Below are 17,673 nucleotides of genomic sequence, written 5' to 3' on the forward strand. Positions count from 1 at the left end.
CACTACTGAGCAGGTCACTCAAATGGCATGGCCCAGGAAAAACAGCCCACGTCTTCAAATCTCAATGCTGTCATATTGGGAGCAGGAGGAAATGCAGAGTCTTGTGGGCTCTTGTTGGCTTCTGCTCCTTGACCCTCCCCACTGAGGACCAACAGATATACATTCTATACCGAATCCTGGGCAGTAGCTACCCTGGGACACATAGAATCCCAGAAGCCTCTTGCCTGGGAAGCCATAGTAATACGTGTCCTGAAGTCAAGAGCAATATCCCCTCCTGGCTCCTGCCAGGGAGACAGCATCCCATAAGAACTGGTGGCCTAGAGTCCACAATGGCCCAGAGTCCTTCCTGGCCCAAGGACTGGAATAAGAATGTCCAGAATATGGAGACAGCCTACCATGGCACAGACTGCCCAAAGAGGAATTATAAGGTCTGTTTGCCCGGGTCCTGGCCAACCCCAGTGCTGTCATGCCCGTGCTTACCGAGTCTGAAGCCACTGCCCTGCAACTGACTCAAGTAGAATTGTTCTCTATTGGTAGGGGATCATGCCCCTTAGCTTCTGCCATAGGGGGATTTTCAGAGTAGAGAGGCTACACCATGCCAGGGAGTATTCCGAGGGCAAGGTGTGAGTTAGAGTCCTGGCCCAGGCACTCACTGGCTGTATGACCTTAATCCAGTCAAGTCACTTAACCCCCTCTCATGTGTGTCCTGATCTGTAAAATAGGGGCTGACATCCCTGACATGATGACCTTGCCATGTTGTGGTAGGGGTCACACAGGATCATGACTGTGAAATTGCTTCATCAATCGTGAAGTTGTGTCTCGCTGTCCAGTGTTAGTGCTAGTCCCACTCCACTCTGCCTCTGCTGTCTTCCTTCCACCAGCTGAGTCTGTCAGACTGTAGGACAAAGACATTCCCCTTACATCTCTGATTCTACTCTCCCTGGGTAAGACCAGTTGTCCTAAACTCAGCTCATCATCAGGGTCATCAGTGGTAGTTAGAAAGAAAGAGAGGAAGAATGCTTCGGGGGAAAGACATCTCAGCTCTTAGATATCCTGATTTTGCTGGACTCAGCTTTGTCTGAACAATGATGTGTTTAAATGTGTGTGTATGTGGTGTGTGTATGTGGGGGGGTGTCACATGATAATTTGCAGGAATTCGTACTTATCTTTACTGAGTGTGTCTCCAGGAATCAAATTTAGGTCTCTGGCCTGAGCATCAGCATTTTTAACAGCTCTGAAAATAGTTTGGATATTCAGGTGGGTTTAAGGGCTCTTCACTAAGACCCCCAACTCACCACTTTTGCCCTTTCTCTAGCACTTCACAAGAGTTCTGATTGTTCCGTTGAATATAGAGGATCCCTGGGGGGGGGGGCTCACCAAGCAGTAGCCCAGTGAGCTTGCCAGGAGGGACTTATAGCCCAAACCAGCCCCTGTTGAGCCCGTTGTTGGATTAGGCCAAGCTAAACTCAACAGTATCCCAGGCAGACTAAATGGAGGTGGAATGGCAGCCAGCTGCCGATGGCTAACACTCAAGCAAGCTCCCTGCCCACACAGTTACATTTGTTTCCTTCCTGCTGCCTTAGCCCTGCAGTCTGCAGGTTTGTTTGGAAACTCAGCAAACAGGGAGACGGAATTCGCATGTCGCAGTCGTTGCAGGGACTGCCAGACTCTGTGCCAATTCTGCCGTGCTGGGCCTCACTGCTGAGCCTGTCCTGCCAGTCATACTATGCCAACCCATGTACCCCTGCTGGCATACACTACAGCCTCTTTTGCTTGACAACAAACCAGATCAATTTTCTGTCTCAGACCCATGGCCAACTTTGGATTATTTCTGGTCACAGAGTTCAGGAAAAGATCAAATTGAGGAAGTCTGCAGCTGACCCTGCCCTTGCTTTATCTGATAGAATTGTTCACTGCCTTAACCCAGCCTGCCTAGCTGCTATGAGGAAGAAAATGCATCCCCTAAAGTCTTGTTCTTCTCTGTGTCATCCAAAGTAGGAGAAATTTTTGGTCTAGGGAGACGGCTGAGTCATTAAAGCACTTGCCATGCAAATCTGAGAACCTGAGTTCGGATCCTCAGCACCCACACAGAGGCTGGGTGCAATGACATACATCTATATCTACCTTATAACACGTTATAAGGTAGAATCAGAGAGTCCCCGGGGGAAACTTACCAGCTAGTCTAGAATTAGTGAGCCTCAGGTGCCGTGAGAGACTGTCTCAAAACATAAAGTGGAGCAATTTCAGAAGCTACCCACTGTTGATTTCTGGCCTCCACACCCATGTTCTCACACATGTGCACTCACCTGCATGTGCACAAGAGGCTGATAGGTAGAGAGCAAAGGATACCAGCTAGAGAACTTGTGTTCTTGCTCTATCACTGAGCCCTTCTTAACAGGGAGAATGTCTGCATAGCATTGCCAGGGACTTGGTGGCTAGCTCTGGAATGAGATTTTTCAAGCCCTATCACAGCTTTTTTACAAATCCTGTCCTTTCCCTGTCGTGTAATCATAGGCTCCTGGGGGCAGAAGTGGTCAGCTGCTACAGGGTTCCTCTAGCCACCCTTGAAGTTGAACTTTAAAGTTGACCTTTTCATTTAGAGGGGTGTCATCTATGCTGGGAGAAGCAAGTGCCCTGGCTGTCCTGGCCGTGATGACAGCCACTATTGATTTGGGGTGGATGTGGCAAGGAGTGGTGTTGAGTCCCTGTATGTATTATATGATTTAATTTGCATAATGTCCCAGAGGTTTTTAGAATGCTAAATGTCTGGCTGAGCTACAAAGTGGTTGAGTGAAGAGATTAGATTTCAAAAAGCCAGGTACCATCAGCTACACGTCTTGGTCATGTTTCCAGACCTCATAACTCCTGCCCAACACCGAGTCACTGGGAGCCATACCCTCTTCACTCCAGTGGACTCTACACTTCTGCCTTCCAGCTTTTCTACCTGTTTAAGTTCACTACCAAGAGTAGGGCTGAAGCTTCAAACCTTTCCCCAGGCCTCCTGCATTTGTACTCTGAGAACACCCCATTGGACAGAACCAGGACCCCTCCTCCACTCACACCCTAGCCCAGCAGTTACGTCTGACCTGCTGGTACGTACCTGACTACATGTAGTACTGGCAGCCATTTGTCATCTTCAAGGAACCACTCTAAGCTCTATGTGATGCCATTCAGATCCCTCATTTAACACAAGACATGGAACATGCTGTGTTTTCTCCCACCACTTTTACTCAGCCCTGGAAAGTGAACCTCCTAACTGAAACCACTGTGCATCCCTTTAGCTCCAACTACAGTGTGGCAGACACAGGTGGGAAGCTCTGCTTATCTCTTGCCAATTTGGGAAATGTGACAGTTCTCACCACACTGTTGGACCTGACCGACCCTCCTGTCCCACAAAGAGACAGGCAAGCAAATAAAGTAGGACTTACCTGGCACCTAGGATGGGAAAGATTTTTATTACTCTCATCAGACAGATGAGAAAACTGAGGCCAGGATTTGAACGTAGAATGGGTTCGAAAGCCTTTGAAGTTTCCATCCATCAGGCTTCTCTGGACATCTATCCTCATGGACATATTGACTCCATTACCCACTCTGCTATTTGTGACAATGAAAGAGAAATTGCCACAGTATGTGTCAGTGGCTTTATAGTTTGTCATCACAAGCTGTGGTCTTTTACTGTGGTAGAAGTCAGACTGGCATCCTCCTACTCTGTCAAAGTCATAAGAACCAGCGCAGAACTAAGCGTTGTATTACATAGACAGATCCAGTTCCCAAGACGGGATGAAGTTGGGAGAGATTCTGGAGCAAGGCACCTAAGGCCTTTTCCAGTGTTAAATTAGTGGGTTATGGGGGATTTTTTTGCTAGTAAGGACAGCAGAGAGCCACTTTGAAGTGAGAACACTTCCCAAGGCCTCACTGCAAGTTAGGGAGGACCATAGGATGAGCACACAGGTCTCAGGTGCTCCCAGTGCTGTTCTAGCACTCCATGACTGACTGCCTAGTGAGGAAATGAGCCTGTTCCAAACACAGCATGATAGACTCTATGCCTATGAGGAACACAGACTGAGGAGTCCTAGGATCTTCTGTGGGAAACAGAAGACTTCTTCGTGTTGGATGGGGATGACTTCTGGGTGAGCAGCTGACCTCACTCTGTGGTGCCATTGTCAACCAGTGACTTTCCACTCAATGAGTTGGTCAATTTTGCAAAGACAAAACAACACACCTTGACAGAGAGTGACAGTGCTCCATTGTGCCAGTCACAAAATAGAGCAAGAAGGAGATGCTAAAAAGCCCTGAATCCTTTCCATAGTTCTGGAGCAGTGGTTCACACCTTCCTAGTGCTGAGACCCTTTAATGCAGTTCCTCACGTGGTGACCCCATCCATGAAATTATTTTCATTGCTACTACTTCATAACTGTAATTTTGCTGCTGTTATGAACCCTCATGTAAATATCTGATGGGCTGATCATCTTAGGTGATGCCTGTAAAAGGGCTGTTTGACAACCCAAAGGGGCCACACCCCACAGGTTAAGAACCACTGTTCTAGAATGTTTGAAATTATATGAATGTTAAAGACAAAACAAACAAACAAAAAAAAGCAACTAAAGCTTTTGATCCTAAAATACACTCTGGGCTAACAGGGGGGGGGGGGTGGCTTATTCTGTTGTTGTTATTGGTTTTGTTTTGTTGTGACAGTGTTTCTCTGTGTAGCCCCAGCTGACCTGGAACTCACTCTGTAGACCAGGCTGGCCTCTAGTTTAGAGACCTACCTGCCTCTGCCTCCTGAGTGCTGGGATTAAAGGCACGGGCTGCCACCATCTGGCCATGCTAACTCATACTTATAGCTTAATTGTGAAAAAATTTAAAATCTCCCAATGTTAACTCCTGCTAACAACTTCACTCTCTCTCCAGAAATTATCCTTTATAAAAGAATCTGCCTGTACATATGACTGTGTGCTGCACAGGTCTCTTTGAAAACTAAAATCTGATCTGCACATGGTGCACACCTGGAGCTCTAGCACTCAAGAGGTCCAGAAGCAGGAGGGGTAAAACTTGGCTGGGTGCATGTGTAATACGGAGTACTATTCTCCTCTAACAAAAGATAAAATTACAGAGTTTTCAGGAAAACATATGGATGTGGAAGGTACATTAAGAGAGGTCACACAAAACCTGCATGCTCTTGTTCATGTGTGCATCCTAGCCTGAAATATATGTGTATGTAGATGTAAACAAATGTACATATCATGCAGTATAACATGTAGAAATAACAAGAAAAGATGAGTATTAAGTAATGAGGAAGGGGGGGATGCCTGCAATGGAAACAAGTCATGAAAGACTATATAAAGCTATTGTTTTCCTAGTATTAACTCTTTGCCCAGGATTTCATTGTGGGTGTATGGAGCGGATAATTGCAAATATGTATATTAAAACCACCTCCCATAAATATTTTAATATGTATAATATATTTTATATTTATATATATATACATAAATATGTGTGTTTATATTTATTTATATGTATTTATGGGAGGTGAGATATATATGTGTAGCCTTGGTTGTCCTGTCCCCTGCGTTCTGCCTCCTCAGGTGCTGGGATTATAGGTGTGTGCACCTCGCCCAGCCAAATATATATATATATATTTGATAGTGAAATTATAAAATCCAATGCAAAGCTACACAGTTTCAGTATGGCTATTTTAACTGTGTAGAAGCTCAATGAGATGTATAGCTTTTTGAATTTGTCTAATCTCACTGCATGATTTTTTTTTTGCAAGTTCTTTACAATAAAGTTTAATAAAAAAGCATCTGATCTGAGACTCATAAAATGTCTTTTCTGAATCTTGCTTTTTAAACTCAAAGATGAATCATGGCTATCTGTCCATGTCAATAGATATCAGACCAGTATTGTTCCAGCATATGAGTATTTCACCATAAACCACCCTGTGGATAGACATTCAGGTTTCTTCCAAATAATCATTAGCCCAGTGAAAAGCCACAGCCATGTGCCTATGCTCAGAGACTGGAATTTCTTCCAGGAAGACTGCAGAAAAGACCTTTGTTGGTCATTTATTTTAGGTTTCAGCCATCCCCGAAAAATCACTCCTTACAGAGCTTGCACCCACACATCTGAACCTCATCCTCTTAGCATGCTGTACTTTACCTATTGCTCTTTCATGCGTTAATTGCCCTCAGAGCATCCTCTTCTCATGCCAGGAACATGGGAAGCCTGTGAAGGCACAGGTGACCTAGTAAGCAAAGACTTTTTTCTTAACTTCCTCAGCAGCAGCCTGGACCTGTCCTACAAACAGAGCCTCAGTGGGTGCTGGTGGGTTAGGTGGTACCTTGAGGTAAGTGGTTGAGTGGAGAGGAAGAGAGTTTATGCATACTCACTGCACGCATGGTTTCTGGCATCTCCTAAAGCCAGCAGCACCTGGCTTCCTGAGAGAAGGGACTCCTAAGGCTTCCTCTGAGAGAAGTATCACTTCCCATGCCTTGGGCACAGTGGCTTTCCCAGGATCAAATTACGCCTAGAAAAAAAAATATTTGCTTCCTGCTCAAACGATGTGCATATCTAGTTAGGAATGTGTACAAGGAACAGGGAGGCATTTCCTTGTGGCTCAGAATGCACAGGTATGTGGAAAAACCACTGCTATAATCAGACAACACATCTGAGCTCCCCCCCGCCCCCGCATCCATGCTCACAAGAATGGACTGGGGACAGTTTCCATAGTCAGACCAAAGCTGGAGACCATGGCTGGTGATGCCCTTGCCTGAGGACATCAGAAGGAAGGGAAGAGCACTGAGTGGAGACCAGCCCATCCACCTACCCCGAGGCTTCCCACAAAGAGGCAGAGCCAGCCAGCCAGAGGAGGACTCACCATATGCCACCAAACCAGCTTGTCTCAGTGGCCTGTGGAGAGGGGAGTTAGGTGTCCCTGTGCCAGCCTCTCCTCCTCCCTCTCCTTCTTGGCTGCAGGAACAAAGGGCCCCATTGAGCAGGCTGAGCTTAGAAAACTCAGCCAGCATGTCCCCAGTCCCAGCTCACATGAGTCCATTGCTTTTGTCGATGTCACTGGTGAAAGATGGCTGGAGCAGGAAAAGCACTTTGATCCCCAGTACAGAATCTACTTCTTCACCTGCTAGACTAGCATTGGGAAGGAGCCCTTATTTCTCCACTACCCCTGTCAGGTTCTGGTCCTCTGACTTTGTCTTTTCGTTCAGCCTTGACCTGAAGACTAGGTCAAGAAATAACATCTTAGCCATACTGGTTGTATCAAGTGTCAAAAGAATAGCACTGGTAGCCGCATTGCCTTAGATAATCCCTGAAACCACAGAAACAAAGGAGGAGGAAGAGTGATTTTGCCCAACATCCCTGTTAACTCTGAAAATGCCAGAATGTTTATTCTTTTCCTTGGTTCTATGTCCCCTGAATGTAGGCAGAGCTGCTGTCTGAGCAGTATGAGATTGTGATTGCTGGTGTTCTCCACTGGAGTATGATGGTCCAGGAAAGTGCCCATCTTGCATCCCCACAGCCCTGGAGATTAGGTCTCCTGAGACAACTGTGTGATGTAAGCATGGTACTGTAGAGGACAGACACTTTGACCTACCTAAAAGGTGAACTTGAGACTTGGGGCAACAGTCCAAATTTGAGACAGTAATCCAGAAATTATCAGTTAAAGGTAGAGTCAATATTTTGCCAAATCAGGAGTTTTGTTTTTTTGTTTTTTTTTTAATGTATAGGAGCTTGGCAGTTTCACTCATTCAGTCTTTCATTCATTCTTGCATCCATGCCTTTATGTTTGTATGCAGGCATGCATTTCTGCCTGCATCCATTCTCGCATTCATGCATGCATGCATTCACAAAGGCACGCTTTCACTCACATGCCTGTTCTCATCGACTGTACATGAGCTGAATACAAGGTGTGGGGGAGGCAGGAGAGATGACTTCTAGCTGAGTAAGATGCTGGAACAATAGATGAACACTTTGTTATTGGCATTTCACTCACACACTCCTCTGTGCCATCCCAAGTAACCCTCAACCCTCGAGCACGAGAAGGGAGGAGGCTCAGCAAAGTAAAGGCATTGCCCACAGCAGTGGCAGGCACAGTACTCAAACCCAATTCTGTTTCTTCTGTTTCTCCCCCAAACCCCAGCTTCTCACTTGTCATTGAGACAAAGCTATTTCAACCTTCATTTCCTTCTCTGATTATACTTGCCAGAGCCAAAGAGTATTCCTAGAGGAGAAATAAATGTACAGAAAGCAATCACTGGTCTCTGTTTCGGGTTCCCACTTAGTGCTGGCTTCTTTGCTCACAAGGGTATTCCCTCCATCCCTGAACTCAGTCACCAATCCTGATCTTACAGTAAGAATCCTGTGGTGCTGTGAGCTTCTCTATCCAAGTCCTAGGTATAGATATGTAGTGACAGGTTCCACAGTGCCCTGGGTCATATGTGGAAAGGGCCAGCAGTGTCTGGACGATTCAAAGGTAGCCTGCAACTCTGGTCTCATTTCCCATTCCACCTTTATCACCACCCAGCCAAGTGACCTTGGGAAAGCTACTCAGCCTTTGTGGGGCATGGCTTTTCCATCTGTGCAGCAGAAAAGGGTTCAGCTCTGTCCTTGATGATGGATCTGGCTGAGGATTATGGCATCCCACTGAAGCACAGTTCACAGTGGGAGGCTCAGGAATGTGATGAGATGTGGGGATGGGCTGAGGTGTGGGGAGACAGTGATTTCTTGAGGCTCTGCAGAATGCATAGCACTTCTTGCCCAGCTCCCCATCTACCACCACTAGCTAATGAGGAGAAGCATATGTTGCTGATTCCGGTGCCTGCACTCACTTCTTGGCTCTCCAAGATCCCAGAGCAAACTGGCTTCCTATTAGGCATTTATACTTATTAATAGCAGCAAATTGCAACCCTCCACAACATCTGCCACTTTGCATTTCAGAATGCTTCCTGAACCATTTGTATTAGTATTTTGTGACCAAATACTCAGAGACTGTATGACTTATCCACCTATCTGAAAATGAATCCTCTGAAACCTGATGACGAGGGGGAAGTCTTTATCCAAGGTCACCAGTACATCCAGAGCAGACTGAAGCTCAGAGCTCAACCCTCATGCTCTGGAGCTATTATGCTGCTCTACGTATCAATGACCTTGACCCCAGAACTCTTACCTGAAGGCAGGAGGAGGCTATATTGGCATACCTAAGCATCCTTCCTGATGCATTAGCCATATGGTGGACATAAGCAGGAAAACTCAGAAAGCTCAAAGCAAACTAGTTCCCAAGGCTATGACACCAGGAAGTCAATGTGATGGTCCAATAACATCTGCAGAACTGAGTTCTTTCTCCAGAGTCTTTCTTTGGTACTTTTCATGTGGCTAAATTCTCTTCAGATCTACCTCGTCATAGACAGAGTTAACAGAGCATGACAGGTACACAAGGACATGAAAGGATCCACTGAGTGATGTTCAAGCTGTGAAAACCTCTGAGCATGCTACCACTGCCACACTCACTGTGGGTGTGGCACTGATGCCCAGGATAGAAAGAAGCTAACTGATCAAAACTTATTTCTCCTCCATCTAACTCCTTCCCTACTACCTCTCAGGAGGCTTTTGTGCCCTTCTGTAACTCTCTGCCTAGCCCCTCTGTCTAATATTACTGTGCTACTGTGTCTATTATTACTGCGCTAACACAGAGCTCAGCAGCACATGGTAAACATTTATTCTCATACTCACATCCTCGTAGAGCAATGCCATATCAGCTATCTCACTGGGCAGTTCTGCTTCAAGCTGGCCTGATGTCTGGCTGTGGGCAGGGCTCAGATCATGCTCCACATAGGCTCTTTGAGGCCCAAGAGGAAGAGGAAGCAGAGACCTAGGAAACTCTTCTTATAGAGATGCCATAGCATGGGAGGACAAAGTCAATCCCTTGAGCAAATCCCAAGCATGTACTGGCCCTATGCTCACTAACTTCTCACTGGTCAAGTCTTAAAGCCATGACCAGTGTCAAAGGTGGGAAACATACATTCTGCCTCCTTGTTCTCCACAAGGTAGCAGCAAGGGTGATCCTAAAAGGTAAACTTAGATGAACTGAGGTACAAAGTACATCCACAACTCCCTTCTATCAGTCTCTTGACATCTGTCCCTCTTATCAAGCAGCCAAGTTAGAAAGCTCCTTCACCTCCAAGAAGAGAAATGAGTTTAAGGATTCCATATACCTGGAGGGATTTGACCATAGGTGACAATCTTGGTCATGGTTGGGGGGGGCTTCCAAGGCCTCTGAATTCCTGGTATGGTCCAAAGTCAGAAGAAACAAACCTAGAAATGTAGCCAGAGGCTACCAAAGGAAAGCCATGCTGGAGGAGAGACCATGGATGCTCCCCAGGTCTATGTCACTGAGACGTATATGCCTATTGAGTTAATTCTTCAGCTCTACTCCCCTTGCTTGGGAACAGGAGACATGAGGACAGCATGAAGGATGCCACTGAGTGCCACATCTGTGCAGCTTGACAGCTCCCCAGGAGCTTCTTTGAGTTTCTTAATGGGTCTTCTGGCTTCTTTTTTTCTTTCTTTCTTTCTTTGACAATTTTGAAGGAAATTGGGTACTTAGGAAGCCTTTTGGACACTTAAATTAACTCCAGCCATCAGGCTTGGTATAGCCACTGTGGCATTAGCATCCAATTATAAGAGCAGAGATGGAGTAATAACTCACATTTCAACAAGGATGTCAAATGCTTAAACAAATGAGAGATGCACAGAGAGACTGTGCACAGCATAGAAGGAGTTTTTGTGTGCATTCTGTGGAGTAGCAGGCAACCTTAGAATGAGAGCTGCAACACGCAGAGTCAGGCCTGACTGCCAGCAAAAAGCAGCTTACAAAGGGGAAAAGTGGCAGGGCTGGCCATCATGGAGCCAGACCTCATGAGATAACACTGGTTCCTCTAGCGGTTAGGGGATGCTCAGCTTCTGAGAACCTCTAAGAGTGAAGTTGGCTAAGAGAAACTTAGCAAGGCCAGGTGTTGCAAGCTGGGATGGGTCCTTTGCTCTGTTTCGTCATTCATCATATTCTAACCTAGGCTACTGTTTAATAAATTGATGGGCTTTGGTCATGAGACTAGTAAGGTAAGGAAGATGACAGTTACAGAGATGACAATGATGATGAGTCTATTGATAAAAGTAGGGAAGGGGCATAACATAGACAGCAAAGTTCTTGGCTTATAAACATGAGAACCTGAGTTAGATGCCTAGAACTCATGTCAGATATACAGACACAGTGACTCCCTGGGGTTGGGTACTTGGTGAGCTCCAGGCCAGTGAGAGACTCAGTCTCAAAAAAAAAAACAATGTTTTCTTTTTTTTTTTTTTAACAATGTTAAAAAAAAATGATAGGTTGCCCTCTGGCACACATGCACACCTGTATATGCATACACACAAATATTACATATATACATATATATGTACTCACACAAATAAAAGTAAGTGATGATATTCTTAAACATAGTCTAAGACCAAGCCAAAGCATACTACATTCTTTAAGGAAGCTAACCTTAGTTGGAAAAGGATAAAGAAAATCAGTGTTGTTCTCAGGAAAGCAATGCAAGATGAAAGGTATGGGAAAGGGAGGATGGTGCAGGGCCCACAAGTCATAATGGGAAGAAGGGTGGTTATCTGAAGTCAGGGGTTTGCCTCAGGGCTTAAGAATATATACTCTTCCTGCAGATAATGCAAGTTCAGTTCCCAAACACACATTAGGTAGCTCTTAATTGCTGAACTCTACTTCTGGGTAATCAGTGCCCTCATCCAGCCTTGGGGACCTGCATGTACAGGATGCACACAGACTCACACAGACACATAAACTTAAAAAAAAAAAGTCTTTAAAGCCAGGGGATAGCTACCATCACACGAACCATTTCAATTCTGAGCCTCTTGGAGAATGTGGAGGAAACGAAATTTCTGGATAGAGAGACTGACATTATCTTTCCAGATCAGGAGACAAAATGATAGAGCAAGATAAGAGACAGTTATCTCCAAACCTTTGTGCAAGGGAGATTAAGCGGAGGAGCTGAAAAATGTGTATCTGTTCACTAAAGCATCTCAGAACATCTATCTACTGAGCATGGATGCATTAGCCAGCTTGCCCCTGACCTTTGGAGTTGAGCAGGTGTTTTCATGTTTACTTTGCCTTGCTAAAGAGGAGCCCTTTGCCAGTGCCCACTCAGAAGATCATTCCTACAACATTTGAATAACGATTGTAAAAGATATATGCCATGACATTTGCTATTTTAAATGCCTCTTGGTACTCAAGGCTATTAAGGCACATGTAAGTGGTGAAGCCGTTTCTAGAACATTTCACCTTTCTACACGAGACTCTGCGCCCATTCAATAGCAGTTCATTTCTCCCTTCCTCCAGTTCCTGGCAGCCACCACTCTGATTTCTCACTATGAGGCTCTAGCAACTCATATGTGTTGCAATCATTGTCCTTTTATGTCTTGCCTATTTTATTTACCATATTGTCCTTAAAGTTTATCTAGAATTTCTTTCCCTCTTCCCTCTCTCTTTTGGCTTCTTGAGATAAGATTTATTTTTGTAGCTCAGGCTGGCCTCAATCTTAGCATGTAGTCCACACTGGTCTTGAACTTTTACATTGTTTGCCTCTGTTTCCAGAGGGTTGTATTGTAGGCATGTGCCACCACTCTGCCTTCCCTTCCTTTGATGGCCAAATACCATCTCAGTGTGTGTCCATACCACATTTTGTTCATGCATTCTTCTGTGGATGGAGTCGGGTAGCTTCCAGTTTTAACTATTGTGAATAATTTGCTGTGACCATGAACATACAAACTTGACTTTGAGGCCCAGCTTTCTTGCCTTTTGACTATGTACTTGGTATGAAGTCACCATCTTACCTGGCAAATCCATTTTTGAGGGATTTCTCACTACCTGGTAAATTTTTGTACAAAGGCAGGGAAAGTGCGCCAAGCAACTCTGGGCAGATCCCACCTCAATCTTGTTCTAGGAGCTACATTCTCCCTCTGCTGTAATTATAGGTGGTCCTGAGAAGGCGTAGGGCTCCCTCTCTGGAAACACTAAAGGCTACATTGTAGCCACATCAATCAGCAACCTCTCCTGGAGTGCAGTGGCCAGGGGAGGGACTTCAATCTTCTATGGTCTCTAACACCATCTGTCATTATGATAGCTTAGGTCACATTGTCATCTGATTTGTTCTTCCAACAGAAGTCAGCCCCCTAATACAGACTTCTTTTGTTTCACCTCTTCCTGGGGTCTGAATTCCCTCACTTGGTACATTAGCATGCCTGGCACTGTAGCCTAAGACTTTAATCATTGTGGGGTGCTTTTAATTAATTGTGTGGCTCTGCATCTGGAGTGGTTTATGTTTCAGGGTCAGGAAAGGAACCAAGGTGGGGAGGGGTGTGGAGAGGCAGCTTTGTTTGGTGTCCAGTGTAGGCAGAGAATCCAGATACTGGGGGAGAGAGAGGAATCCGAGCAGCAAGGTGGCTAAGAGCCATCTGGCCACCTTTGCAACATACTAGCAGGGTGTGAAAAGGAACCCAGGACTTTAGGGTATATATTTTGTAACTGAGATAAATGGCTGCACTAATTTCAGTTTGAAAAAGTAATTCAGGAAAACTGACACATTCATTCTAGAATTGTCTATAGGAAAGCAATATTGTTGCTAGAGAAGACGGAGCCACAGCAAAAGCACTAGGCCATGCTAGAAAGCAAGTGACCTGAGAGTAGGACTTCTGGGAGTACCTTGCCCCTCCCCTTCCCCAGGGAGACCCTGCAAAGAGGAGAAAGGTGACATCAATCCCTCAAATGATAACTTTTCTTTGGTCTATTAGAATTCCCTTAATTTTAGCATCCATGCTTTAAAAGATTGGGAACATTTAGATCAGCCTCACAAGCAAGTAGTAAAAATAACATGGTGTCTAGTGGGACTGACCTCTAAGGAAGGTAAAGATCTCTGATGTTGGCCCTTCAAGAAGAAACCTTTAGATTCCCAGATGATTATCCTTGGGATGTGTTTTCTTGAAAGTCCTCAATATCATGTTTACACATGTCCATGAAATCCAAACAAGAGAGACAGACTGATATGGGTGTGGTTTAGTCTGGACACTTACAAGGAGATGGAATGTCAGATCCAAAAGGAATTCTAGGATGAAGCCTTCTGGATGCTTATTTTATAGATGATTGAAAAGAAACCCAGAGAGAATTGTTCAAATTCAGCTGGAGAGCAGGGACCTAAGACTTAGCTCTTCAACTGTTGGAGATACATGTCGTATTCCATACAGATGCTTAGTTGAGATGCAAGGACATCATGGAGTGGACTTGGAAGCTGGAAAAGGTCCAAATTAGTCCAAAAGCTTAGGTAACTTCAGAGCCCCATCAGAAGAGTGGAATGGTAAATGGCTTAGGGGCTGATGTCACACTTGAAGAGGAAATGACACAGTCAAGGGACTAAGGACTATTAGTCCCTTTCAGGTCTATTAACTTGTGATGTAGCTCACCAGACCTAGGAAGGCTCAGAGCACATCTCTGTGACTTGGGAGAGGGGTCAGTGGAATGAGCAACAGGGAATGGAATGCCCAAGGGAAAGCCTGTGGAAATCATAAACATCACCTGAAAAATGTTTGACCCTTGACACGTTATAAACTAGTTTCATGGTCATGTGCTTCAGGAATAGGTACGTTGGGAATAGGGTTTAGCTCCATGTTTAAGGACAGGAAATACAAGTCCCAGAGACAATAGGGTCTTACTGCTAGTAGCAGCCAAGGATGCTTTGAACCTCCCTCTGCAGGCTCCAACATCCTTTCCAACCAAACAGAAAATGACAGCTGTTTAAAATCAAGAGAGGAAGGATTTTATAACTCTGGACTACTGACATTGGTAAACACCAGTTCCAAGTTATTTTTAGAATGCAAAGATTCCTGAGGTATCTGACTCACCCAGGGGCTGGTTCTTTACTCAAAGTGCCATACTCTAGAACTCCAGAGATCACCAGCACTCTGAAATCACAGGCCACACTTCAGAACCCTACAGCAAACCCTGGAGCTCTGGGGCATACCCATACCCCGAATTTAAGCTAACATTTCAAACTCCCAGGACACACCACAACATCTCAGGGTACATTCCAGACCTGCGGGGCATGCCCTGGAGCCCAGAGTTCACGCTGGAATGCCAGGGTATATTCCATGCAAGACAGATTTGAACATGTCCATAGGAGAAACTGGAGAGAGCGTTAATTAAGTTTAGACCAAGAAAATGCTTTTGATTGAGAAAGCCATGATATTCTTCCTTTAAGCCCATGCAAAATATGGAGTGCCAGACAGGCAGCTGGAACCCATAAAAACATGATTATGTACTTATGGTTCCCAACTTTCACCATCTATAGCCCTTTTTATTATTTTTCCCCTAGGGGAGTCACATTTTGAAAGATTCTGTCTACTAAACAAACTGCATTTATTAAGTAATAATATATTTCCTATGTTAATATGGGACACACATGAGTATGCATAAACACATAAAATAACAACAATCCAGTTTCCAATGGGCTTTTGGAAATGCTGAAAATAGCTTGTGAATCTTATTCCTCCTCCGGAGTTCCTAGGAGTCAGGGTCCTCTGCGTTGGACACTATTACGCATATATTTACGTGACTAGAAGGTATTTGTTTAAGGAGCGACAGAAAAATTAAAGTGGCACCAGGAATAAGCTCAATTCCTAGCTGCCTTCAGAGCCAGCAGAGTAATTAATAAAACAAACAAACAAAAACTCTGATCATCAAACTTAATTATGAAGACATTGCTGTCATGGGGGAAATCACCTGGGCAATGACAGAAAGTCAGATAAAGTTCCAGGAACCAGAGAGGAGACTCAGTGGGTGCCGGTGCTTGTCCCCGAGCCTCCTAGCCAGAGCTCTGTCTCTAGAATCCACATGGTAGTAGGAGAAAGTGAGTATCTGCAAGTTGGTCTCTGAACGCCACATGTGTACAACTGTGCACGCACAACACACAAACAAATAAATAAATGATACAAGTTTTTATAGAAAATTCCAAAAGCAAAACCAAGGCATTAAGAACAAGCCATAAAAGCAAGGGCAAAGCTGCAAGAATGGGTGGAGGTAGCTACAAAAAGACAGATAAAGGAAATGAGGAAATTAATGGAAAGGAGCCCATGGTGGGACTTGGAATTAATTATTAATTAATTCCAAAAGAGTGTGGAGACTAATTGAGCAGGCTCTGGTGCCAGTTTGCCTGTGTGTGAGTTACAAGTAACCCCTGCCAAGTGGACATAATTTTACAGCACAGATGCTTTATGGAACAGCAGGGGAAACACAGCCTCTATGCTCTCTTGCAAGCAGAGACTGTTTAGCCAGGTCAGCATACACAATTTACTGTCCTGGTTCTGATGGTGACCATAGCTAGTTGTCCTGCCTAGAAAGACCAGGCAAGAAGTTCTCCATTGAGATAAAAAGTAGGTATATAAAATATCCAAAAATGAAAAAAAATATAAAACTTTTTGTATAGAAGAAACTGGCAAAATAGAAAATAAAGAACAAGGCTATAAAAAGAAAATAAAAATTCCATTTGATCCTGAGTGTCATCTTTAAATACCCACAGTGTAGCTGGTACTTGGGCATCATGTAAGGCGACATCAAGGCTGCCTTAGAGAACAAAGAAATTCAAACGATATTTAAAAGCATGCAGGAAATGGAGGCATTTGGGCTAAGTGAAAATGTCATGTGGAACATTTTATGTTAACAAGCTGCTGCTGGAAGCGAATGTAAAGTCTCTGGGCTGGAGAGGAAGCCTCAAATCATGAAAAGGGTGTGGGTAGGGGGAAACGGCAAGGCTGATCTTTGAAAGCACTGCAGTGAAATCAATTTTTGGAGCAAGTTGGTCAACAGTATGAAGTAGGAGCTGGTAGAAGACAGCCACAGGGTAGATCAGGCACCTTGTTAAACAATGAGGAAGAGGAAGAGAGAAGGGTGCTGGGTGGGGGTTAAGTTCTCTCTGGAAAAACAAAAGTGCTGAGACCTAAGGAAAGGAGGTGAGGGAAAGTAAAACAAGATGGAAAAAGAATGAACATTTGGCCTTATTACTTTGATAGGAAACAAATATGTAATGGATTGAGTATTTGTATAAATATTGGGGGGAGGGTGTAATAGGAAAATTTAAAGGTGTAATGTGTAAGTCTCTTTTATGATATTTTATACGAAGCCAATATGGTCTGATTTCCAGATACACGTTAGTATGTGGCTGTATCCTCAGGATGCTGTGCAGCCACCTACTCCAATATGGCCCCTCAAAATTCTCTGTGGTTCTGGGGCTCTAAGCACCCCCATACTCCTCTGATGTCTTGGGTAATACAATTTCACTTAGGCTGACAATTTTAGCTGTGGACCATTAGGTGTTCTGAAGATTCTTGACTGACAGCTTGGTCTTCGTTGTGCTGTTCTAGCTTACCAGAGTTCCTGTGGAGTCCTGTGGGCAGTATCGGAGCTGTGGCGAGTGTCTTGGCTCAGGCGACCCCCATTGTGGCTGGTGTGTTCTCCACAACACGTGAGTACCATTGGCCGCTCTCTGCTGTCTCCTGTTTCCTTACAGCCGCTCTCAGCCTCCTCTCTGTGCTTCCGTTCACTCCCTGTGC

The 17,673-nt window shown here is 44.7% G+C and overlaps 1 protein-coding gene across 1 annotated transcript in view; it reads left to right on the forward strand.

Moving 5' to 3' along the window:
• The window catches only part of Plxna4 (plexin A4), a 455,563-nt gene that overhangs the window by 327,415 nt on the left and 110,475 nt on the right, over nt 1–17,673 (forward strand). Inside the window, exon 5 of the mRNA XM_060380221.1 lies at nt 17,485–17,585. Coding sequence (XP_060236204.1) covers nt 17,485–17,585 — 101 coding nt within the window. The remainder of the gene's footprint in view (nt 1–17,484; nt 17,586–17,673) is intronic.

Source organism: Meriones unguiculatus, chromosome 3, assembly GCF_030254825.1.
Source record: "Meriones unguiculatus strain TT.TT164.6M chromosome 3, Bangor_MerUng_6.1, whole genome shotgun sequence".
NCBI classification, from domain to species: domain Eukaryota; kingdom Metazoa; phylum Chordata; class Mammalia; order Rodentia; family Muridae; genus Meriones; species Meriones unguiculatus.